The sequence below is a fragment of the Amblyomma maculatum genome, chromosome 8 (assembly GCF_055883805.1).
Source record: "Amblyomma maculatum isolate TAMU_Amacu chromosome 8, ASM5588380v1, whole genome shotgun sequence".
Taxonomy (NCBI): domain Eukaryota; kingdom Metazoa; phylum Arthropoda; class Arachnida; order Ixodida; family Ixodidae; genus Amblyomma; species Amblyomma maculatum.
Window position 1 is genome coordinate 29,926,122 of NC_139351.1, and position 26,149 is coordinate 29,952,270.

The window sequence follows — 26,149 nt, forward strand, 5'->3', positions numbered from 1 at the left end:
GCTTCACTATGTACCTGCTGGAACGCAATATCTGGCTCCTACTTGCTCGGTTTAGTACTCCTCAGTTGGCTGAAAGAACAGAAGAGAATGTGCTGCTCGGCACACTGGAAGGCATTCTTCGGACTTGGGCAGATGTCACAATCTAGGCGCGCTTGATTCTGCAACTTCCATTTTTTGCTTGCATAGCCTTCAGTGCTGCAGTCGAGGCTTCAGTGTCAGCCTCTCAGAGGTCCACCTGTTCCAGCATCTGTTCGTGGAGTCATATTAACTCATTACATACCTTCCCTATTCACACAGGAGACGTCCGTTTTTCTTAGTGAACTTTTTTTCTGCACTACCACAACCCTATATCTCCCGAGAAATTGCCTCTGCCCGTGCACGAACAGTTTTAGTGAAATAGGCAGTGTGGGAACTGCGGCTGCGTCTCAATTACCAGCAGCATCGTCAGCGGCCACACTAGCACCGTTAACATCATCGGCTGAGTAAACAACAAAGGCTGAATCAAGCCACAGCCAAAAAAGTATCTGTGGCTGATTGCATTTATTTGTTTTTTGGTGTAGCTGCTTTTATGTATGTTTAGGGTAAGCTAGGCCACCTCTGTACAGGGTTATAATTTGCTTGTTCTTGAAGCCCAAGAAGGGTTATTTGTAGAAGTTCTTGGGATCTTATACTTGTGATCACAAGTATAATGTAATGCCTTATATAACACCCCAAAAGGGTTTTTAAGGGTACAATAAATGAATGAATTAATTAATTTCAGGGCTTCATGACTTTGAGAAAAGGCGTATGTTTTGCATATCATGTGGGTGCGATGTCAGCATATATCGCAGTGGCAAAGGTGATTTGAAATTGAAACTAGCACTGCTTTCTGCTCATTCGTGCACAATACAACTTTCAGACATCTAGTGTTTGTGAAGGGCCAGCAGTGTATGGACCATGCTTGGAGCAAAACTGCCCCAACAGATTTTTGAATGGAGCAAAGTCTGCTACTGCAAGGTCGCTGCAGGAGGACTGATTGAACACTGCCTAAATTTGTGCATACCCTCCCCCCTCCTCTTGCCAGGATATTGAAGCACCCAATGGCCCCCTCTCTTCTCCCGTCAGTGCGAATATAACATCGCCCAATTTTTGATCTCGTTAGGTTGTCAGATATGCTGATAGTACGGCACTTCTGTAGCAGCTGCGTGCAAAATCAGCTACTCATTTTTTTTTTTTTTTGGTAAGTGGAATTGTGTATCTAGGATGGTTTAGATTAATGACTGAATTAGTGTGCATGATTTGTTCTTTAAATGCTCCAATTTTAGCAACAGCATGGAAAAAGGAAAGGGTAGTGACGCCTTTACTGTATAAGCTATGCAAGAAAAAGTGTGCCAGAAGTCATGTGTTTTTGAAAGGACTACCAGGATTCCTTGGCTCATTGAGCATCTTTGAGTTTTCTGGGTCAGCAGCATGTCTTGTGAGTTGCCAACAGCGGGGTGGGGTGAGAGATTGTGGTCACCTTGGTTTTCACAGCACATGTACAGACGTGCAGGGGCGATTAGTCAACTGGCATGGTGTAGCCTTGACTTCAGGCTTAGGAAAGTGTGGCATTATGGCCCTTTATGAATTCTTTCCTTCCTCCCTGGTGACAGATGTTTTTCAGTGATGGGCACCAGTGTAAATCTCGTTAGCACTTTCTTTCTTGCTGGGAGAGCCGACTCACAGCTTTTAATAACAGAATGTGCAAGTGCTTGTCCTGTCAAGCTACTCTCCGGCTTATGTCTTTTATATAAGTTGGCACATACTCTTGTGTATAGAACCCTAGTGAGTATCTTGTGCAGAGGACATTGGAGTAGGCAGTAGCAGGGACGAGTCGTTGAGGAGTTGGGATAGACAATGTATATCCATGCATATGTGATGCATGATTGTCTTCGCCGCCATGCGTCCCCCATTGCACCGCGTTGTGATGTGCTGACACTATAGAAATAGGGGACACTTCCTCAACAGCTGTTGCTGTGAAAAAGTTAGTGCAGCTGTGGGGCAGTGGAGACAACTGATGGATACAGACAATGCGATTGAACTTTTCATTGCGACTATTATCGACAGCCACTTGAGTGTTGTGTCAGCCGCTCAGTGAGCATTAAAGAGTTGTGGAGGGATCAGGGAAACTGGAATCTGGCACGGTTGTTTTGAGCTCTCTGGGTAGTTACTGTCTTGCCTTGTCTTATCACTCACTGCAGCTTTCTTTTTCAGAATCCCTCGGCACCAAGCCCGCTGGGTCAGATGCCTCCCAATGAGGGCATGCCAGGTGGGCCAATGCCACCGGGTGGATTTTTTCCCGTGAGTACTTTACCCCATCTCTCGGTCAGAGCTCGTAGAGGCAGAGGATGTGAAAGCTGGGTAGTGTCACTGACCTTGGTTGTCACCTAGAGAGTATCATCCTCATTTGAAGTAGCCCACGCTGGAGGGCCCAGGCAAAGTCCTGCCCGGATGAAGTAGCTCTCTCTGTGGGGACCATCTTGCTGTTTGGCTGAAAACTTATGGCACGCATTGGCAGAGGCAGGTTTCCATGATTGCTAGCAGTCATTTTGAGCTTGTCACACATACTTCCCTCTAACGATCTCCATGGTGGAGCTGCAGTAGTCATCCTCTCGCGAAACCTTGCAGGAACAAACAGCGGGCAGGTTAGGTGTTAGTGCAACCTGTAAAAAGGTCCAGAGAGCAGGCAATCTTCCAGTCTGCACTCGAGTGCCTCGTTTCTCCTGTACTGGTCTGCTAGGCCTGCAGTCGCATGACACTCTCTAGCTTTTCTCTTGAAGTAGCCCTCAGCAGGTTGCTGCACTTCTTTGATGTTGTTGCATGTGTGTTCATCTGAATCACATTATTGGCCTTCTACACTCTTTGGCCTGAGATTTGAAGTTTATTGAAGTTTCCTTGTTAGTATACATTCTCTCCATTTAGCATTAGCCTAGGGTTCCTCGCACAATTTTGCTGACATTTTCAATTCTTCTTTCTTCATTCATGTGCTGCTCTGTAGCAGACCTGTACTCCTTGTTCACTTCCACTCGGTCGGTTATTACCTGGCATGTCTTCTTGATGTGGCATATCATAGCTTCCATTCGTTTGGCTAAAATGGCTGCCTCACTTGTGCACTTTCAAGCTGATGATGGGTTCCTCTTGACCCTAGGTGAATAATTTGACAGGGTCCACTGCAGAGGAAGGAGACGTTCGTTTAACCTGGCCATTTGCTGCACCTGACTCGTTTCTCTGGCAAGCTTCTAGTCAGACTTGTAGGCTTATTGCAAGCGAAAACCCTGGGTACGTTTCAGTCTACTCATTAAAAGAGGACTGAGAGCCATTGGATGGCGTGGTTACTAACAGTACTACGGCAGAGCTTAAAACCACTTTCATTGTCTTAACGAGTCCTTTAGGAGCACGAAGAAAGACAGCACGTCTGTTTAGTGCTTGTATTGCACCAATTCTTCCAGCGCAGCACCTCAGATGAAAACTGCATGTTTGTGGTGAGCCACCCTTTTTGTCTGGCTGGCTCCTTCTGCGTGTAAGCTCGCCTCTTGGTGCAGTTAACGGGGCTTACGGGCACTGCTCTAGTAATCTGAGCTGGTAGTCGCTGGGTGGGGCTTGCCATTATTCTGTGGTTAATGTTCGGAAGCATAGAGTCCTTTGTACATTGAGGCCACTAACTTGGGACTTTGAGTCGAAATGTGCCTAGGCTGCCGAGCACAGGTTTGTGGGCTTGGTTTCAGCTGCAGTGGCCACATTGAAGTGGACTTGTTACGCAAAGTGCCTGTGTGTTAGGACCTTGCTGCATGCTAAAGAAGCATGGTTCACTGCAGTCTTTATAAAATTTGTAGAGCCACCCACTGCAACAATAATAAAGATGGCTTTAGGCGATCGGTTGGCAGTACAATGCAATGTCTCCCGCAACAGAGCATCGTGCATTGGAGTTGCTGGTTTTTCTTATTTGTGGGACTGGTGTGGGGAGATTGCACAATGTGCTCAATGCCACAGTGGTCCGCAAGCATGCCGGAGCTACTGTGCTGGTGTACAGTCCATCTCGTGTGGCTTGTGGTTGTGTGCCATAGCTGCTGTTTGGGGGCGAAGTCTGAGGCATCCCTTCTCTCTTTCTCTCTCTCTCTCTCTCTCTCTTTCTCATTCCCGATTGTCTTTTGTTGCTTCTTTCTCATTTTGATTCTCTTTTTTTTTCTCTCCCCTTCCCACTCTTTCCTGTCTATGGTGCTACTTAATGGGGCGGGCACCTCCTTTTCCCATGCAACTCTTTACAACCCTGGCTCACTCTGGCTCTGAATCTTCTGCGCCTCCCCTTAACCTCGTGGCGCTTCTTTTGGGGGCAAAACATGGTGCGTCTTCCTGGCTCGTTGCCTCTTACTGGGCTGCTCCATTTTAACCGCTCCCTAACAATCCTCTGTCTCACATCCTCCTTCCCCATGTCGACTTCTCCCTGCCTCTCTGTGCTCCTGCTTGAATCCTTGTCGCTGTTTGTGCCACCTTCTGTGCTTCTGCTTTCTGTTGCTGATTTGGGTGCTGCTGCTTACTGACCCGGCGTCTCGACGTTTTTTTTATTTATTCCTTTGCAAACGGCCCTCCTTGCTGCTGCTTTCCCCTGCCTCGCTCTCCCATGCCCGGATCTCCCCTGCCACTGTGGTGTGTTGTACCCCCTCCAGCAGAATTCGCACATGAGGCCCTCGCCACCACAGCAGCCCGCCAATCAACCGTCCCCTCACCCTCAGCCCCCTCCCCCTCACAGTCAGATGATGCAGAACCAGGTGAGGAACAACACCCCTCTCTCTCTCTCTTTGCATCCCCTCCATCCCACGCGTTCTTTTTCTTGTGTTTGCCTTGTTTCCTTGTGAGGTGATACTGTGTGTGCCCCTGTTCTAGATATTGTGTGTTTTGTGTCCCTGTGTGTGTGCAACCCGGGGGTGGTCCCACACCATGCAGCTCAGTTTTCAAACTACTCAGTGCAAACTGCATGAAGCTTCAGTGTTAATGATGCCGAGGAGGGTTTCCTTGAGCCTTGTGCAAGAAATGTGGCATGCTTAATTTTGTAGTGGTCACAAGTAGTGTTTTCTTAGGAGTGAAAGCTGCATCCGTACACTTTCTTTAATTTATGGACTTCAAGGAGGACCCTGGCCTTCAGCCTGTTTTCTTTTTTTTTCATTTCATGGACAGATTTGCACCAAAGTTGCTGCAGTTTATGCATTTTATGTTCAGATTCCAAAACTTCTCTTGTTTGGAGGAGCCTTGGTTATTAAACGTTAGATCTTTTGGAGAAGATCCGAGTTCATAAATGATATAGAATCACCAAGCAATGCAGTAATGCATAAATTTGTTATTATTATTGTCATTGTTATAGGATAATTTGGATGAAAAATACAGCGTGTCAAATTTGAAAAAGTTTGTTATGGCAACTCAGACAAATTATTTATTTTGAAAAATTTTTTCACCAATCAGTGGTTTGATGTTAATATAATTGCACAGCGGATAAAAAATTATGATAGCAATAGTTGATGTGGACCAGAGGTATCACTCCTCCAAAATGCCAAATGTGTCAAAAGTGCAGTATTGAGAAATCTGAGGAAAATGTATTGGTAAATTTTTGGAGCACCAAAGCTAACAGCAATTCTGATTGGTTTCCCGATGTCAATGCACCATTTACTTTTGCAAGAAGGAAATTGTCAGTGAACGGAATGCATGGTCTGGAGGCCAGCGCTGAGACGAGTGCATTTGCATTGGGATCTCTGCTAAGTTGTTGCTAAGTTTTGGATTAAACCGTCATTCTCAATTACTGTAATCGCTGTGGGCCCATAACTAGTGATATGCTCTCTTTGCTCATCTTGTGCTGCGTAACATTTAAAAGAAAGCTTATTTCGACAGGATTTGAGATTCTGCATGTTGCGGTACGTCGTTTCGAGACTGCTGCCCTAACTCTGCCTCACAGTGCGATCTATCGCGTCGTTAAGAGCTGCTTAGGCATCACTTTCTCATCTGTACCATCATGGTTACGGTGCAGGAATCGCCTCGAAAAGATCATGCCTGCTTCTTGCTGTCGCGCTGCGCACCACCCGCTGCACTCTTATTGGGCCTTTGCAGACGGCTTCGGCGCTTCATCATTGATTGTAGATAACAAGATGCGGCGATGCAACTGCCAGATGTGCTTATCTCTATATTTCGATACTTTTTAAGCTAATAGCTAAGTGTGAATCTAAATGTGCATTTTGCGCCGTGGTTACAACGAGGAACGGCACTAGGCTGCCTGGACAGGGCGGCACGACCTTCTCAAAATGGTGCCGGACTGCAAGCATTCGATGCCGCCAGCCAACCAAAGAGGTCACAGGCTTTGGAAGACCAGTAGCAGTGCATTTTACGTGAATTTGTTTCTTTGTTTTCCTTTTCGGTGGGCTTGTTCATGGTTGCTAACCGAAACAGGAATAGCCGGAATCGTGATCCTTTGTACGAGACGATGATTATGCTCGCTTAGCGTGCATTTCTTGAACTGCGGGCGTTCAAAATTCGGCATGATCTGACCTCAGTTGGACCACTCGCATAGATTGGCATCTTTGGAAAGCTATAATGCGAGAATTAGGCGGTATTTTTCAGAAAAACTTCAGAGGTAGCTGCGGAAAAACGTCTTGATCGCGAAAATGAAGAGGTGAAAAATCCAAATTTCTGACCGATTTTTGGTCACAAAGACCTAGGAGAGCCCTTTAGTAGATTAAAGTTCACCTTTATTAGTAGGTTGCTGACTTCAGAAAACAAAGGCCGTACATTAAGGACTTTATTTTTGTGCGATAAAACAGTCGGAAAATGAGCTATGGCCATAGCCACTCTGAACATCTGTGACGGCGTGCTGTGGTGTGTCAGAGAAGCTTTCATTTTGGACTCCAGTTGTACATTTGGCTGCCATTTACTTTCTGATATGCACCATGAAGTTCTTTTCAGTCCTGGTGTCACAAGCGAATTCAGCGTAGGGAAAAAAGCATTTAATGCAGTTGCACAAGGAAGGTAGAAACTATCTGACGTCGGCATCTGTGTCAAGCCCCCACCACGGACAGCATTTGGAGGGTGGAGAGGAAAAGGCTCCAGCATAGTAGAACAGAATAGTAGAATCAGATTAGATAAGAATTTGAATCGATTGTGAATGAAGAAAATATGTCATTTTCTTTGCCTCACTCCTGTTGGTTGCCCCTTATAATTTGCTCTGATCCTTTGGCACCCAGTAAACAGATCACAGTTCACGACGCAGAGTCATATGATTGATTTTTGCTAAAGAAGGATTTGGTGAAATTTTTGTTAGCGTGTCATTAATTTGTGCATTTATGTTTACGTGTGCATGCTAGGTATACAGACTTTTTTTTTCTTTCTCTCTTTAAAGCCGAGGCTATGCTTGCATGTGTGGCATGCTTTGTTATTTTTTTATTTGCTCAAGTGACTGTACAGATTGCTTGCTTTCCGTGCACAATTTCCTGTATTGCACAACCCTGAAAGGTTGCAGAAGTGATTCACATGTGATGGCTTTGCTCGTTTTTTGCATCAAAGTGCACTTTAATTGTTGTATGAAGAATACCGTGCGTGCATGCAGCCTGATCATTTACGCCATGTGGGCCAGCAAAGCTGTGATTGGCTGGATAAGAATCAAGGCGTGCGAGACTTTTTGTACTTCCTGTTAGGAAGTGCCTTCACTCATTTGAATGGCTTTGGTTGGAAACATTTGCTTGACGTGGCCACAGTAGTACGGGAGGGCTTGGGCTGTGTAACCTGTGGATGCTGCGAGACGCGATTTGACCCAAGGTACTGCATTCACCACAAGCCTCATAGGATGAAAGAGCACTGAACAAGGGTTGAGGGGGAACCTCAGTTCGCAAGTTGAGCCAGCATTTCGACAAGGGGACTTGTCTTCGTCAGGGCAAAGGCAGGTCTCTGTTGAAACGTTGGCTCGGCTTGTGAACTTGCGAACCCTTGTTCAGTGCTCTTACATACTGTGTACCCATCCTCTTTCTCTCGTTCTAGCCTGAAGGCTCGTAGGAGTATTTCTAGAACAAGTGGCAGGTTGGGCATTTATTTGATATGTGAACTTTTGTATTGAGGCCTTTAAAGGAAAAGTGATAATGGCGATAACTGACAACCTTATAGTGGCTAGGTGGTGCAAAATAAGTGGGGGACCATGCCATTTCTCAGAGTAATGTTGTGGTCCTGTCCTTAGTCGGCCATGTTTCTTTTCCTTTTGATTGGCTGTCGTTAGATTTATTTTAAGCCTGCCTCCCATTGTTTGTTTCATTTGAGGCTCCAGAGCAACCGACACGTGCGTCATCTATACATTGTAGCCAAATGGGGTGTACTGGCAGTCACCGTTTTCGGTCTGCTGCAGGAATGACAGTCGCCTTGTTTGCTGTCTCACTGTCACCAACTTGCCGACCCAGATGGCAGCCCTGTTCCAGCTGGCTGCAGGGTCTAGTGTCAGATGTATTGGTGGTTAATGCAGAATGCAGTAGAGTTTGTGCTGCTTGGTCTAGCTGCAGGATGTATGGTCCGTTTACTCAACAGGGCTGGCCGTGACTGCATGGAACGTGGCCGCCCGTGTGAGTGTTTTGTGCGGAGATATGCGCAGTGTTTTCTGTGCTAGGTTGCTTCACTCAGGATAATTGCAGAATTCGTGTGAACCCAGTGCAGCATGCAGGGTTTCATTGTTTGAAGGCCATTCAAGACGAACATAAAACCCCACGTTTTAATCCAAACTCTTTTGCCATGCAATCTGAAGCAGCGTGGTTGTGATGCTAAGTGTGCACGGAGGGCAAAAAATGTAAAGCTGTCTAAAACTTGGGAGAAGGCAGTGCAAACGGCTTAGTGGAGAGTAAGGAATTATTAATACAGGTGCAGTGAGACGTAGGGAGCAAATGTTTGTAGTACTAGGTAATCTTTATTAGTTAGTATTTAGAATTTCTTTTTCATTTTATTTCAGCAGGGCAAATATAGCATGAGGCAGTGAGAATGATGACACTGCATGGGCGATTCTGCAGGACTCACAGAAGATGCAGTGTTCTTGCAAAGCTTTGGTTTTCACGTGCAATCAAATTCTTCGTAGTCATTGTCGCACTCCTTTTGCGTCCCATTGAAAACGGAAACGTGATTACACTAAGTATTATAAGTAAAAACAAATTATTATTATATGAAGGGGTGATAAGATGACTGTGCCAGGTATTTCTGACTGTTCTTTTATAAACGAAACCTGTGTGTGATTGCCAAATTGTCCAACAGAATCCTTAGACCCATGCCATCAGCAATATCTGATATATTACACATTTTGGTTGGTGATCACAGTGACTTTAAATAGAGCTGTTTTGCTGTTGTGTGGTCTCGAGTGAACAGACAGCGGATTTTCGGGGCTTTATGGTGTGTGGCTGCGTTTGGACCACATATAGAGAAATTTAACAATAACCATATTCTCTTCAGGAGTAGCATTCACTTTGCCTGCCAGTTAAGAATGTTCCATATGGCGATCTTGTTGAGATTCTTGGTGGGACGTCCTTTGTATGACGTTTAATCATTCATACAGTCTGCTGTGGCTGGAACGTGGTACTCTTTGTGGAAAGGCTGCAGAGGTAGGCGTGAAGCAGTTGGATGTGGAATAGTGTCCATCAGTTTTTGGGGGTGGGGGGGAGAGGATGTTTCATGTGGCTGGTGAGTGGGGCACAGACGGGTGGGTCCGCTGGTGGGACCTTGCAAGCAGAGTTTGGGTCCCTCCCTATGCCAGTGTTGGTCTTTTCCCAGACGACCAGTGCTGGAAGTGTCCTTTTAGAGGGCCATCTTTTCGCAGCCCTTCATGTCACCACGCTACCCCGGGGGACCAAGGCCGGGCGTCCGGATGCCCCAACAGGTCGACTTCAATGTGAGTTCCACGCTTTCTCGGGTAGCCTCCAGCCGTAATGCCACATTGGCCAGAGTCATTGTGAAGTGTGAAGATAAAAAAAAAAGATTAAAATAGGAAACCTGTTGCTTGGCATAGTAGTGCTCTGAGATGAAGTTGAGGGAAGAGCAATGCTGTTCATCAAATCAGGTTAATGTCATTGCACAGGGAAAAAGTGTTTCATACCCTCTTTTGGTAATCTCTGCTCTTCACTGCTCCCGACATTGCGGTTTTTTTCTTCTGCAGCCCCCGGGTGGTGTTCCTGGTCAGCCCATGATGCCCAACAGCATAGACCCCACGCGGCAAGGCAAGTTTGCTTCTGCTCTGAAGATGCTTACTTTAGCACTTCCAGATGGCGTTAAACTCTACCTTGGCCCACTTGGTTCAAAAGCATTAAATTATCTAAAATTGTCCCAAGCCCTGCCTCAGGCCAGCTGGTTCTTTTTTTTTCTTTTTTTTTTTTCCAGGTATATTAGGGCGATCTAAATCTCGTAAGAGTGTGCAGCTAAATTTTGTCTTCAAGTAGGCCTTGCTCTTCAATTCAGTTCACACTGTACTGTAATTGCTTTCAATTTTCGTGCAGCCTGAATATTCAGATATCCTGAACGTCCATGTTCATTTAAACTCGTCGCAGAAATGTCAAGTTACATTCTCATTTAATGGTATAATCAAAGCTGTCTTAATGAAACTACGCATAAATAACACATAAAAGCTACAATTACAAAAAGAAAGTTTAAAATTTGCTTCAAAAACTTTCGTAGTGTTTTTTTTTTGTGTGTGTGTGTATGTTTAAACGTTTGTACGTCATTTGCTCAAGTGGTCTGAAACACTGTGCAGAAATTGACGGTGTGGGAAGGCACATTTACGTTAAACTGCACACACCTAGAATTATGTCCCTAGAAATAAAATTTGTTTTTTTGCACTTTCATTGAGCAGTTTCACTTAACGAAGACAAAGAGAAATTGCTAGAATACCTGGCTTTTCTTTGAGGCTCATAATTCTAGTTCCACTTCTCGTAAATGAATGTGCATTCACGCACCGTCGATTTTTGTGCTGTGCTAAGGAAAAGCTACACTTGTATGCCAAGAAAATGTTTAGAAGTTGTGTTCTTTTTTTTTAAATATAGCTTTGATTGCATCGTCGTTACACAAAGAAAATTTTCTTTGTGACTGGCACTGTCTTTTTATATTGTAGATTGGAGAAACGCTCATATAATCTGAATTTTTCTCTGCCACTTTTCTGATGATCAGCGCTTGTTTTTTTCACGAGTTTTCCAGTGTGATAGTTTTCTCAGTTTGATATAAGCACTGATTCAATATAACCAGGGTTGACTTTCGGTTTTTGGTGTGGGTCCCTAATTAGTATACAGTAAAAGCTCGTTAATTCAAATTCCACGGGGCCGCCAGGCCAGTTCAAATTAACCAAAATTCGAACTAATGAAAGTGAGCGAAAATGAAGGCGTTTGATGCCCGGAGGGCACGAAAAACATTTATTTAGCAAAAAAGTCTGTTATCATCTTCTGCTTCTTCTCTCTGAGGGCTACCGTACTCACTCGGTCTTCTAGCATGCGAATGCGACGCAGGGAGTCTTCTTCCCCCTCTTCAAAGCTGAAGAAAAGGCGCGCGACATTCAGCGCTCCCATAACTTCTGCCGCGGATGGACGCACGGGCTCTTGCTCCTCGTCGTCGTCCTCGTCTTCTGCCTCTTCTGGGACAGACTGCTCCCCAACAATTTCAGCGACAATGTCCTCATCACTTAGGGCACCGCACACTGCTGCATCGCTGTCTACTCCAACGTAATCATCAAAACTGACGTCCTGCAGCACAGCACGCACAGCCGCAGGCAGAGGCTCCGGACTCCCATCGTCGCCACTTTCTTTCATACTTCCGGCAGCAAAGCCACAGTGGTGGAAGCAGTTTGCAATTGTGGACGGCGTGACCTGCTCCCATGCACGCACCAACATGTGCATTGCTGTGAGCAATGTGATGGTGCTGGTCTTCTGGTTTCCAGTGCACAAAGTCATGCGCTCGATCATGTGGCGCCTATAGAAACATTTGATGTTTCTGATCACCCCCTGATCCATCGGCTGCAAGGCCGCAGTCGTGTTGGCGGGCAAAAAGACGAGCCTTGTGGCTTTCAGCTCGGCGTCGACTTTGTGTGCCGAGCAGTTATCCACAATGAGGAGAACTTGACGCTTCCCTAGCTCCATCCTCCGATCGAATTTCAAGAGCCATTTTTTAAACAATTCGCCCGTCATCCACGCCTTGCTGTTGGCGGAGTATTCCGTCGGCAGCGTCCTAATGTTCTTGAAACATCTAGGCTTATGTGCCTTGCCGACAACAAAAAGAGGGACCTTCTCCGTCCCGGTCATATTAGCGGCGACCAGAACAGTAATCCGCTCTTTGCTTCGCTTGCCGCCAGCGCAGCTGTCCCCTTTAAATGTTACTGTTCTGTCGGGCTGGAGCTTATAAAACAAAGCCGTCTCATCAGCATTGAATATATCATGTGCCGAGTAGCTTTCTAAGTACTGCTGCAGAGCACCGCTTCGCCACGTGGCACAAGTTTCTGCATCCACTTCTTTGGCTTCTCCAGACAACACCCGGAAGACAAGATTATGTCTGTCTCTAAAGCGGTGAAACCATCCTTCGGAGGCGACAAAATCTTCCACATTCAAGCGCAGGGCGAAATCGGCCGCCTTCGCCATGATAATTGGGCCGCTCAGTGGAATGTCAGCGCTTCTCGGTTCTTTCACCCACGTGATCACAGCGGTCTCAATTTCCGGATACTTGGCTAACCGAAGCCTTTTTCTGTTGCTGGCGAAATCTTCGGCTTCATAGGCATCCTCGATGGCCTTCCTATTTCGGACGTACGTCGACAACGTGCTTGGTGGTATCTCGTGCTTTTTCGCGATTTCCACTTTGCTGGCCTTCCGTTCATCCACCTCGCGTAAAATAGCCACTTTCTCCTTCACCGTCTTGGCACAGTATTTCCCACGCGAACACATCTCGCGGACACAAGCTCACAACAAGCGGCGTGCAAAACGAGGGCTCACGAAATGCAACACGAAACCGTGGTCGATAACACTAAAACGTCGTTCCTCGAAGGAGTCGCGGCAGGAAAGACTGTTTAGTACTTGTTCCAGCACCCTAGCGGCGCCCCGATGGTTGTGCCATCTATCGTTCTGCCGTGAAAGCTTCCAACGATGGTTTTTAACAGCGCCGCTTGGCGGCGCGCAGTTCGAATTATGGGTGGCGGCGCCAATTTTTGAGTGAATTAACGAGCTGTTACGCGCATAGACTTCTATGCACTGCGGACCGGACCACGATGACTATTTCGAATTAACGAGTTGTGAATTAACGAGCTTTCACTGTATCATCATAACCATCAGGTAGACTACACCCACTGGAGTACAAAAGCCTCTCCCATGTCCATCCAGTTGGCCTGGGCCTGTGCCACCATTAGATATTAGTGCATTCCAGACAAACGCTGCCTGGAACTGCTTCCGCGAGTGGCACAAGGACCATGCTCAGATCTGAGTGACACAGGGATGTGAAAGATAAAAAATGTTATGCATAGTATTCCTAAAAACTTTTTCTACCTTGAATTTTTAAGAGGCATCCTTACTTATTTTGTATATTCTGGAATGATTTTATTCCACTGTTTTATTTTTTATTCAAGAACAAGCCTGTTTTTTTTTTTTAATTTGAATTTTTTTATCAGTGTGAAAGTCCATTTTTTTACCTCCATTTTGATAAATGTTACAGAAAGCTAGTGCAAACCATTCACCTAATAAAAAATATTTTGTAACACCTATCACTATTTTCTGCTTTTGGGGTGGTCCTGAAAGAGTTAATTATCCACTTAATCGCGTATGACACCTGCGATGAGAGGTACGCCTCTAAATAAAGTAGAATCTGGATGGTATGAATGGCATGGAGTCACATTAAATTTCTACTAGTGTCCGAAATTTGTATTGTCTCTGAGGGCATTATCTAGATTCTGCTGTATTTGAATTCAGACATCGTTCAAGATCTGTATTTCCCATTAAACACCAATGAATGCTAAGCTGCTTTTTCTGGGAAAATGTGACATACTTGGACATGTGGTCAACAGTAGCTCCCATAATCGGCACTATGCAGGTGTGCAATCTAAATGTGTGGCTACTTATTAATAACCCCAGGATCTCTCATAATATGAGTTGCTTTGGGATATTAGCATAAGGCAACATTTCTTGGAATGTAAAGTGAAAAGAAGGGATCAAAGATTAGAGGTTTTGGGGTCAGAATGGTGCAATATGGGGTGACATAAATTGGCAACTTCGCTGAATGGTTAAATACGGAATTGCACTGAAATAACTCATGTTGACATAACTTCCTGCGTGCTTTGTTGTTTACCAAACTTTGAGAAAGCTTGACAAAACGTAGGGGTAGCCGCAGTAGCAAAACGTGACATTAGCTGCAATTGCTCTCAAGTTTTACCAAAAAGAATGAAATGTTCTATCCGTGCTTGCTAATGACCTCATTATCATAACATCTAATTAGTGACAGTAATTAAGTCGGCAATTTAGAAACTGGGAAAGTGACTGTATAAAGGATTTACCAGTGAGTGCAACAAAGTGCTTGCAAGTCTGCCAAGGCAGGGTCGTTTTTGCTTGCTGTAAGCAGGGCAGCCAGGTCAAACCCAGTTTTCTGAAAAGTGGCGCTCCCGGTTGTTCTGGCATCCTAGTCTTTGGGTGCGGGGTCCTTTGTATGGCACCATCCTTTTGTTTATTCAGTCCGGCGTACCTTCTGGTCTCTTCTGATCTCTTTCTGCTGAGAGTGAGCGTGAAATAACCGCTCTCACTGGCACCAGTACTACTATGTCAATTGAATTGGGACCCTGTACGCTTCACTGTAAGCCATTTCCAAGCCGACAGAGCACAGTTGTCCCTGAATAGTGCAACGCTGGCTAGATAGTTTGTCGTCATCTTGGTTACGCCGGCAGGGCATCCATTGCTCTCGTGAGATGGGAACTTTGCCCTCGCTGGAACTGCGCTGTGGCTAGTTGTTTGCACATTGCAAAAGCATTGCACATTCACTGCCGAGCATCGACTCCAGGCATAGGTCGGCCTCTCAGGGCACTTGAGTGTGATCTCCACGCGCTGGATGAACGAGCACGTCAACGTGCAGCTGTTGCATCATGGCACCAAGGCTCATCAGATCTGCTTTCGCTGCTGGTCTCATTTGTCTTTGTGACGGATCACACAGCGCACTGGTCCTTTTCGTTTCTGGTGGCGGCCTAAACCTTGCGTTATCCAATTAGTTTCCTGGTGATCTTTTTTTTTTTTTTTTTCCCTCCGGAATGGCAGGCTTGCACTTTTGCTCGCTGCTCGCGTGCTTTGTCTAGAACATGCAATAGTTCGTTGTAGGTGCACAGAAAAACCTCCTTGCGTGCCAAAAGCGGTGATTTCTCAGAATAGGGGCAGACGGCCGTAGAAATGGTGCCAATCAGCAGCCACACAGAAAGGACACCTAGCGTCATGTGACAGACCAGACCACTCGATGCCGAGCAGCGGCTGTCCAGAGGTTATTACGTCCTGGCTCATAGGGCATTTGTTTTCGATTGTTTACACGGTTGATTCCATTTGATTCCAATGGGGGAGAAGTACTGTGAAAACAGCTTTCTGGTAATGCCAGTCTTGTACGAGTGATATTGCAGGAGTCTGGTATCGTGATGGAAATTGGCCATTTTCGTGGAGATTTCAGGCAGTTTTAGTGCTAGCTTGAGCGAAAATTTTTTGGGTAGGATATGATAAGAAAGGCCTTTATAGGTATGAAAACTGTTTTCTAAAGTTAATTTTTTTTTTTTTTTGTAAAGTTTTGCAATTTTATCCTTGTACCCCTCAAAGGCTGAAAAACAAGATCCCTTTGGCACTCCAGATGCAACATTCACGAATTGAGACTGGCTGCTTCCCACTGCCACACGGTTTTCTCTCGCCAAGGCAGTCTTAAATTACTTTGACGAACTTGTCATCAATTTGCAAGGGAGTTCGTTTTAATTTGTACAGGTCATGCGAGGTGGAGTCAAAATGCTTGGTCATTGAAACATAGTGAGTGAAATAGGATCATTAAGTGTCACTTTTGAGAGAAAAAGATTGTTTGGGAGCCCTGGCTTGGGTGCTGTTGTCTGTGCTGTCTGCTTGGGGCTAACTGTAGTGTGTTCCTCCTGTGTGGTTGTTGTGGTCAACAGTTGGCCTCTGCCTTCTTGCAGGTGACGGAGGAGAGTTTGCAGGGTGGCAAGGTGAGCGCCCGTTTTCATTTGGCCCTTTCCACACAACCGCACTCTCTGGCACTCTGTTAGTCTCACGAACAGGGGCAGTGCCGTGATCACCAATATGCACTCCACCTAGATAAGCCCCTCCTCGAAAGCTTCATTGAAAAAAGATAGGGCTGCCCGTATAGAACTGCTCGGAGCACAGTGAGCTCGTTGAATGGTCTTACAGAGTGCCTCAAGACCCCCGCTGCACTTTTTTGCGTCATAGGTGAAGCTTGTTTGAAATAGCTGCCCAGGATGCGTAGCCATGATCTGCTCGAGATTTTCCTGATCTAGTCAAGCTCCGTGCAAATGTCTGTAGGGCAGGAGTGAAAAACAATTGAAAACCTGCTAGGCACAGTAATTGAGCTGCAAGTTTTCATGCCCATTGCCTGTCACGCTTCATTTTGGAGAGCCAACCTCCTCATCCTACACACTGGCCTGTCGAGCCATGGATAGGACATACAAACAAGATCAGCATTCCTTGATCCTTCTTTCTGTTTGCCGGGAGAAATGCGATGCATAGTCTGCTGAGCTTGTGTGCGCACACTATTCCGTCACACTTTTTGTTTTCGCTCATGCATGCAACCACACAAAAATAAGGCTTTTAGTTCCTTTTCTTTTTTAGTCCATGTATATACTTTCGGAGTGTTACGTGTGCTGCTCATACACTCGTGCAACCGCCAGCACAGAAAAGACCCAAACCGGCAGAAGAAACGTGCAAAGGCATGCAGACATGCACTGGCTTGCTTTTCTAAAACGGCCGGAAAGATCCCGTGCTTCAGTCGCCCATTGAACTCATGCAGCCCAACGAAAGGGCGGACGAGCCTGCTGCCAACAGCTCCATTCTCCGCTTCCCAAGTAAAAATGATTGCCTGACAGTCCTCCTTCCTCTGCTCCCGCATCCCGGAAATGCTCATTTGTTTGAAAAAATTATGCTGTCAAGGTAGGCCTAGGACGCAAGGATCTTGTGTATTCCACCAGACTGCACGCTTTCCTTTAAAATTGGAAAATGGGGGGGGGGGGGGGGGGTTAGTTATGGAGGCTAATCGACTAGCCAGTCTGAGGCAACATGGCCCGGCTAGAGGAGAGTGCGCATGGCCGGGGCGGTCACGCCTGCGCTACCGCTCGACCCACCATGGAGGCACCCGGTGCATCCCTTTGTCGGTCTGACCACAATCGCTACCCCGGGAAACAGATTGTTTACCTCGTGCCGCACGCGTTCTCCCCAATTGAGGCAGGCCACTTGGTTGCCTGAAAGCATGCTTTAGAAGAGGTGCCAAATGGCTGGTCGCGCACAATTGTTCAGGGCTCCCAACCAGTCAAAATATGACAGTGTAAGCGAGCTTTCGAATGACTCCAAAATGGCTGCATCGGACAAGAAGGTTCTAAACATGTCTGGTCGAAAAGGGGGGGGGGAAGGGGGCATGCACGTGAAACTTTTTTTTTTTTTCCTTTTTATTTGAAATTGGAGTTTATTTGAAGAGAAAAAGTTGAATGCATAAACATCTTAAAGGCCCACTGTCCACCCTCCGGTCGAAAATATTTTCTTCCCAGGTGACTGTGAGATTTCGCCCCTAGAACACAAGGCCGCAAAATGTTTTTGAAAAGAGTAATAGCGCAGAGACAGCCACCGCAATCACCCGATTCTGTCATGCTTCTCTCCTTCCGTTCCCTCGCAAAGGTTTTTCACTCTCCTGCCCGAGGTCGTCTAGCCTCCGCATGACAAATTCCCCTTCCTCCTCCGCGTTTGGCAAGAGGTGGGGCGTGGCACTCCGCGAGCGTGAAAAAAAAAAAAAGACGGCCGAGGGAGCGCACGCCGCTGGATTCAGTCTGGCCGTGGCGAGGGAAAACGCGCAGCGAGCGGTAGACACCCATCCTTCTCCCGTCAGTCAGCGAGACGGACCAATGGACGTCGTTCGCGGTACGTACGTCATTACTGTGGCCCGTCGGTCCAGCGCAGGAAACAGGGAAGCTGGCTTCCAAAGGAGACCATGAGAGAGCTTTGAATTGTATTTTCGATGCTTTGCGGCGCGCGTGTCACTGTAGCATTTTGCACAGACTATCTCCGGTACCTGATCGAAACACTGGGCTCCTTTGGTTAAAAGGGCCTTCCCTGGACAGTGGCCCTTTAAAGATGTGATTTAAAACAAAACTTTTTTCTGGCTCATGCTATGACGTGAACCACTCACTGCTCCTACTAGTTCTCAGAAGTTGACACTTTAGTCCTTTTGCTACCATGGAGGAAAACGGCAATTCATTCTAGTCTTGGGGAAAGGACAATGAATAACTGAAGTGTTTACTTAATCATGCTGTATGTAATGTATAGCAGAGCGAAGCTACTTATGTATTTCATGGTCATATGTTTATACGTTACATGAAAGGCGCAGATATTGCATCAAAAACCGTAATGAAAATAATTAAAAATATACAAGCTGTGTTACATTGTGTCTTTTTCTATTGCGAAAAATGAGGATGCCTTTCTGCGGGGTTCTTTTTTGGCTTGTGTCAATATTTTTTTGCGACTGCTAAAAAATACGGGCAATTCTGACAAGTGTTGAAAAGGCTTTTAATAAATGAAGTTTTGATACTGTCTTCCTGCGCCACGCTGTTGTCGGTTATTGTGTGAAGCTTCAAGAAACCTCTTAAAATTTCGAATGGGTCAGAGTAAGTAAGCAAATGGTGTGTGTTGGCACGGGCAGAGGCATATTATTTTACATATATTTTTTTGGGGGGTAGCCTCACCATAATCTGTCAGTACAGACGCTGTGCTGTGATGTAAAAAATGCCTTCCCGACACTGCGTCATCACCCCTTTGGTATTTAGAATTCCGGCAATATAATCGCTGCCTGTTCATTTTTCTTTTCTCGATTCCAACCCTTGGGCAGGTTTCACCTACTAGTTGGTGTAAAATAAAATTTAGGACTAAGGCAGCCACTTAATCCACTTAATTTATGCCTCACATGACCTAGAAATGTGTGATGTGACAGTCAGGTAGGTGCCCAAACAGAAACAGCATCATTTAAAGGGCCACTGTCCAGGGAAGGCCCTTTTAAGCAAAGGAGCCCAGTGTTTCGATCAGGTACCGGAGATAGTCTGTGCAAAATGATACAGTGACACGCGCGCCGCAAAGCATCGAAAATACAATTCAAAGCTCTCTCATGCTCTCCTTTGGGAAGCCAGCTTCCCCGTTTCCTGCGCTGGCCCGACGGGCCACAGCAATGACGTACGTACCGCGAACGACGTCCATTGGTCCGTCTCGATGACTGACGGGAGAAGGATGGGTGTCTACCGCTCGCTGCGCGCTTTTCCCTTGCCACGGCCAGACTGAATCCAGCGGCGCGTGCTCCCTCGCCCGTTTTCTTTTTTCTTTTTTCGCGCTCGCGGAGTGCCACGCCCCACCTCCCGCCAAACGCGGAGGAGGAAGGGGAATTTGTCTTGCGGAGGCTAGACGACCTTGGGCAGGTGAGTGAAAAACCTTTGCGAGGGAACGGAAGGAGAGAAGCATGACAGAATCTGGTGATTGCGGTGGCTGTAACTGCGTTACTAGTTACTCTTTTCAAAAACATTTTGCGGCCTTGCGTTCTAGGGGCGAAGTCTCACAGTCACCGGGGAAGAAAATATTTTCGACCGGAGGGTGGACAGTGGGCCTTTAAAAGGCAGCAGAACGTTGCCAAATGTGGTATATCTAGTAAAACTCATCAATACGTTTTTAAAAAAATGCGGGAAAAGAAACATATTATCCGAACTGCCTGATTTCAAAAAATTACAACTGTTGAAGGAAGCATGAAGGCATTTAGAATTGAGACTTTCACTGCATAAAAGTGTAGATTAGCGTATTTGCAACTAGTATGAATGGTTCCCTTTTTAGCTCTCACAGAATTCAGTCCGCGTTTGCATTGCCCTAAGCGCAGAATGCTTAGCAACAAATCCAGTTCGTAGAAGGCGATGATGAGCCAGATCACGAGTGTCCGGGTGCTTCGCCCCCCTATTTATTTATTTATTTATTCATGCCCTGGGGGCTTATGAGAAGCATTATAAAGGGGAGGGGCATTAATACATGATTATATATAAAAAAATATAAACAAGGTGAAGAACATAATTGCACTGGAAAAAATACAGACAAATGAGTACAATGGCAATAGAACAAAGTAGATAAAATATAGTATGCAGGATAAAAGAAGTAAAGGAAGACTAGCAAAAGCAGTTTTTATATAGGATAAAGTCTCTTTATAATGTATTCATTAGTGCTTTGCGAAAATGATCGGTGTCGGTGATAGCAACTAATGATGCAGGCAGGGGGTTCAGCTCATGGCAGGTTCTTGGTAGGAATGAATACTACTAGGTGACTGTGTGCTGCAAAAGTACATCAACTTTGAAACGATGATCAACACAAGGGGAGAGATGATGCTGATGTAAAGTACTTACACTTTGAATGTGTGGTTATGAAGTAGATTTTGTGAAAGAGGGAAAGATGCTATAGTTGTCTCCGGAAAGAAAGAAGGGGAAGGTCAAGTGCACTTTTCATATTAATGACACTAGCAGTTTGATTATAATTGTTAAGAATGAAACGGACAGAACGATTTTGCTCGCTTTCAATGATTTTGATTAGAGCGGCATCTCCTGGGTACCGTCTGCATATTCCAAGAGTGCAGCTAGCTTTTGACGCAATGTATTTAATGTGTTGATTCCATGAGAGACTGCAAGTGATATGCACGCCAGGATATTTGTGCGAAACAACCTGGCCAAGTGGAGTATTATTAAGTACGTAAGTGGGGGAAACTGACTGATTTTGAGAGATTCTGTTTAGTTCCATTCACCAATGCGCGCTCTAGTCTGCAGTATTAAGATCATGCTGAAGTGTTATTGTGTCGTTAGTGCTTTCGATCTTGCGGTACATGACACAGTTGTCAGCAAATAGACAGATGGAACTTGAAATTTGGTTATGAAGGTCATCGATGTAAATTATGAAAAGTAACGGGTCGAAAACGGATCCTTAAGGTACCTCTTGAACCGACCGATACTTCAAAAAAGTCACTATCGTGACACAGAAACTCTCGAATTCGGTTTAAAACCAAAGGATCAATGTTTAACCTGCTGTGTCACCAGTGACATTAGGGGAAGCCATCTTGAGGGCTCAGTCGCCACGTTTTTGCTCATGCTGAATTCCCCTACCCCTTTCCGCTCGTATGCAAGCGAATAGCCATAGTTATCAAATGGTTGACCTCAGTGCTGCTAAGGTACTGCAAAGGAAGCACCATGTTTCTCCTCATGAAGTCATGTTTCTGTGGGAGTGGGCACCTCGTATATTAGCTCATTGGCTTTTTGATGCTTCGCCCCTTTGCACTTAGGCGCTGCAGAAAAGCAGCTGTGACGGGTGAGCGCCGCTGATCAGTTTTTTTATATCGCAAGCGATCGTTAGCACATGTCCAGGTGACCACAAAGCGTATTATACCCCTGTTACACAGGAAGGGTTAACCGCGGTTAGCGTGACCGCGGTTATGCGAAACCTTGGTTAGCCCATGTTACACGGCAGACCAAACCATGGTTACACACCTAACCGCGTTAATCGCAAACCGAGCTTGGCGACCTCGTTCGTTAACCGAGGTTATGGCAGCGTCTGTTGACGGAGGCTGCTTGTCTGCGCCCGATTGCGCGAAGCGTACGTGTGGGTCTGCTTCAACAATGTACTCATTTGCCTACTATATCACGTTTAAAGACTGGCTTATAGAATGGTCGCTGCCTACTATGCCACCCGAAGTCATCGGTTACGGCCGACTGCGCAGCGACTGCGTACTGAAGCTCTGTCCTGTCTCTGCAGAATTGTTTGTGGTGCTTGTCGCTGAGCGGAACATAAAAAAAAAAATTAATATATGCGCCACCTTAGCTGTATCCTGCTAGTGCACAAGTTCGCAGCGCTTGCAGCATTGGATGCTGTGAGCAGGCCGAGCTTAGTTTTACGCGGTTAAAGTGGTTAAGACGACCGTGTAACTAGGGTAATACACGACCACAGTTTGTCGAAATTTTGAATGTAGCACCCGGGAAATCGTATTATCTGGGAAAGCATTAACTGGAAGTAAAATAGTGTAAATTTATGGCGATTTTTTACTGCCCACGATTTTGAGCCTATATAACGGGAAATTGTATGAACCGGGAACGTATCAACAAGGTTCTATGCTGTACTGCTCAGAAGGGTGGGCATCTACTGTGTTATCATGGCTTACCCAACAGATGAGAACTAGGAGTAGGGTTCTTTGTCACTAAGCATATAGCTGATGATATAGATCAATTCTCTAGATGGCAGGCATCATAATTAAGCTTAATAGGTGACGTAAACTGAAAGTTGTACAGGCCTATGGGCCTACATGTGCTCATGATGACCAGGCAGTCGAAAGCTATTGCAAAGAAGTAGAATCGGTAATGGGGAAAGTAAAAAAGTAGTATACTGTACTAATGGGCGAATTCAATGCTGAGGTAGGCAGAAAGCAGGCTGTAGATCAGGCAGAGTAATATGCAGAGCAGTAAGGTAACAATCAAAAGCTTCAGAAAGGAACAGCAGATTAGAGTTAAGTAGCAAAGCACTGCAAGTGGCAGGCGAATATGTCTACTTAGGGCAGGTAGTAACCAGAGATCCAGATCTCGAAAGGTATATAACTAGGAGAATATTATTGGAATGGAGTGCATTTGGCAAGTACTCTCTGATTATGACTAGCAGCTTACCAGTATCGCTCAAGAGGAAAGTATAACAGTTGCATCTTACCGGCTCGTGCCTACAAGGCCTGAGTGTGGACGCTAATGAAAACGGCTCTGCTTAGGTTGAGGACAATGCTAATAGCTTTGGAACGGAAAATGGGAGGTGTAGCGTTAGGAGATGGGAAGCGTGTAGCGTGGGACAGAGAATTAACTCGAGTTAATGACATTCTAGTGGAAATCAGGAAATGGGCATGGGCATGCAGTGTGAAGAGAGGATAATCGATGATCGAAAAGGTTAACAAATTGGATTCCAGGGTAGGAAGCATAGCAGGGGGCGGCAGAAAGCTAGGGGGTCGGATGAGGTTTTGAGAAGTTTGCAAGTTTTAAGTAGATGCAGCTAGCACAGGACTAGGTTAATGGAGGAATATGGGAGAGGCCTTTGGCCTGGTGGGTATAGGGGTGGGTATAGTTCAGCTGATGATGAGGATGACTCTTTCAGCACCTACGTTGGCGATGTCTTTTATTGCTTCTTCCCCCTCTGTTACTGAGCAGTTGTGTACATAGCATCCTGTGGAGGGGTTTACCTTACTCCCTCAATGCCTGGGCTTTGCTGCAGGGCCTCCGTCAATGAACCCCATGAACCCGCGGATGAACCCTCCACGGGGCCAACCCTTGGGACCCATGAACCCCGGTGTGAGTACCTGCTCCTAGCTTGGCATTGAGCCCGCAGGGCCTTCATGATGTTTCACTGAATGTCTTCCCTGCAGAAGGGTTTTTTTTTTTTTTTGTCCTAATGTAAAAAGAAGCAGGGTTTTGTTTGACCTCATGACAGGAGTGCTGTACAAGCACTCTAGCTTTTTGCTATGTTGCGATCTTTTTTTTATTTTGTACTTAAGTACAGTTGAATCTAGATGTGATGAAACTCAAATTTTTGTTGCATGGAGGTCCTTGTTACGTACAGTTTTCCTGTGTGGAAGCCAAACGACTATGCGGAAAGGAAACAAATGAATATTAAAGTAGATGAAATCGCTTAAAAAAGATTCACTATGAGCCTTGGTAAGTGAAGTTGTCAACATTGAAAAACTGGTTGTGATTGCTTTGCTAGTAATGCAACTTTGCAATGTCTTTGAAGGGTCTCGCTCTCGTCTTATCAGTCTTTCTCAAAGGCACCAGTGAGAAAAGGCCATTGAGAAACCAGAAGGACAGTGCTGACTCGTTCATTCACCTCTCTACCGCCTGAGGTAGGAGAAAGGGAAAGAGGAGAACACTGTGTGAATCAGGCGGCGGCCATGCACAGGCAGCAGTGGGATGTACACATCTGCTGAAGGGCTGAAATAGCATAATAAACTTTCACGGACAGGAAGAGCCAACCTGTTCGAGCTGCGACTTTTGCTCTGCTTTAGTGAACAAGTTTTTTTTTCCCCCTTTGATAAGACCTTGTATACTGTCTTTTAGCATCGGCCGCTATGTTTTTCCGCTTGTGCAGTAGTTGGGGAAAATATTGAGTGGAAGTGTGTTGCATGTCACGCAGCCAGATGGGGGGTGATGCGAGCGTCGCGGTCTTCTCTCTTGCCTTGCAGAACTACGGAGGAATGAGGCCACCGCCCAACAGCACCATGGGTCCCGGAGGTCCCAACATGCCCCCAATGTCCATGTGAGTACTGCCTCCCTGGTGTGGTCGTGCCTTCACATTGGGGGCGGTGGTGACGGTTGCTGTGTTGAAGGCACTGAGAGAAGCGCTGGCACAGAAATCCCCAAGGTATTGATTGCAAGAGTGGATTAAGTCCGAAAAAAGTTTAAATTAAATGGGCAATTTTAGTATTCTTAATTGGAACATTTAAGGCCCTTTGCAAGCGTTGCTATTGATTCTGCATCAAAGACTGCAAGCATTGAGACAAGATTGTGTGGCGACCACTGCGCAGGAAATGCATCTGTGTAATTATTTTGTCTAGTCTTGCTGCTTAATTTCTATAAGAATGCGACCATGTAAAGAATGACGCATTTTTTTTTTTTTTCCTCCGCTTCAACAGCCCATCTGTCTCCGTGGAGCATTTATTGACACTGTTGTGTTAGTAATGCAAGGTTAGGAGACATAGCATTCCTTAAAATGGGAGTCCCTCTCCTTCCCACATAATCTTTGGATCTTGCAAAATGCAGGGGCAACTTGCCTGCCTACCACATTTCAAGTTCCTCTGTGGCAAGTGGGCAGTCTAGAAAACTTCTCACTCCCTCCAATATTGCTTAATAGTCTTTCTTCAGTGGCATTGGGAGGGACACAATAATGTGCTAAGTTCATCTGTTTTTTCTTAACTTTAAATATGGTGGCGATAAAAAAAAACAAAACAATTTCATTCATTGTGTAACGGCGTTCTTAGGCAGAAACCAATACTAAGCATTCTGTTTCTCATTTGGCCATATAAGGCAAAAGAGAGAAATGTGAAAGCTACCATTTCCAGTGAATAGCTTTCATGAGCAAGCCGTGATCCTTGTCATATAGCTTCCCTAACATCCTTCTTACATACTCTACAGAGGTGTAATTTGACAGAAGTTGTATCAGCTGTGTTAAAACTAGCCCTGAAAGTTTTAAGGTTGAGCAAGCCGGTCACAACAAGTTCACTCTTCAGGCCAGTATTCCTTTTTAAGGGGGGGGGCTACCCTTGAGAACCAACTTTTTTATTCCTTGAGATATTTGAATGATAATTTCAGGGTAGGCTCATAGTACAAGCATTTGAAGAATTGCCTCATTTTATGTTTCATTACATCCAGGTTTTCATTAAGTGCAGTTTTCGCGTGAAGACCCGAAATGACAATGTAGCATACATGGCAGTAATTGAATTACAGTAATGGAATTACTGTAATTTAATTACTTTTCTGGGTAATTTGTAATGTAATGAATTCCTTTTTCGGGTTGGTAATGTAATGAATTACTTTTTGGCAGTAATTTCGCAGCAAAGTAATTAATTCCTTTCGAAGTTACTTTTACTAAAATGCGCCACTACTTTTTCATTAGACGACGAAGTAGAGTGCCGCGAAAGCAGGAACGGCGTGCGGCAAGCGAAGCCAGCGTAACAGATCGGCAAAGGGGGACAGAGTTGAGCAGAACAGTGCGTCTGAGACCTCACCCATTCTCCAAGCAGCAGGATACAAGGCGTCAAGGGAATGCTGAAGGGAGAGATGGTGCCAGAAGGCTGGAGCTGAAAACTAGTTTGGAGCGCGGCGTAGCGACACTCCCTGTTGCGTCGG

At 45.6% G+C, this 26,149-nt stretch overlaps 1 protein-coding gene across 9 annotated transcripts in view; it reads left to right on the top strand.

The window, feature by feature from the left end:
• Ssdp (Sequence-specific single-stranded DNA-binding protein) overlaps positions 1 to 26,149 on the top strand; it is a 91,565-nt gene that overhangs the window by 35,944 nt on the left and 29,472 nt on the right. For 3 of the 9 annotated variants that reach the window (XM_084576166.1, XM_084576160.1, XM_084576165.1), the window contains exons 6-12: positions 2,233 to 2,319; positions 4,683 to 4,784; positions 9,815 to 9,904; positions 10,169 to 10,229; positions 16,172 to 16,201; positions 23,523 to 23,599; positions 24,487 to 24,560. In XM_084576166.1, coding sequence (XP_084432292.1) covers positions 2,233 to 2,319; positions 4,683 to 4,784; positions 9,815 to 9,904; positions 10,169 to 10,229; positions 16,172 to 16,201; positions 23,523 to 23,599; positions 24,487 to 24,560 — 521 coding nt within the window. The remainder of the gene's footprint in view (positions 1 to 2,232; positions 2,320 to 4,682; positions 4,785 to 9,814; positions 9,905 to 10,168; positions 10,230 to 16,171; positions 16,202 to 23,522; positions 23,600 to 24,486; positions 24,561 to 26,149) is intronic. The other 6 variants (XM_084576162.1, XM_084576161.1, XM_084576163.1 and 3 more) reach the window with 6 other exon arrangements.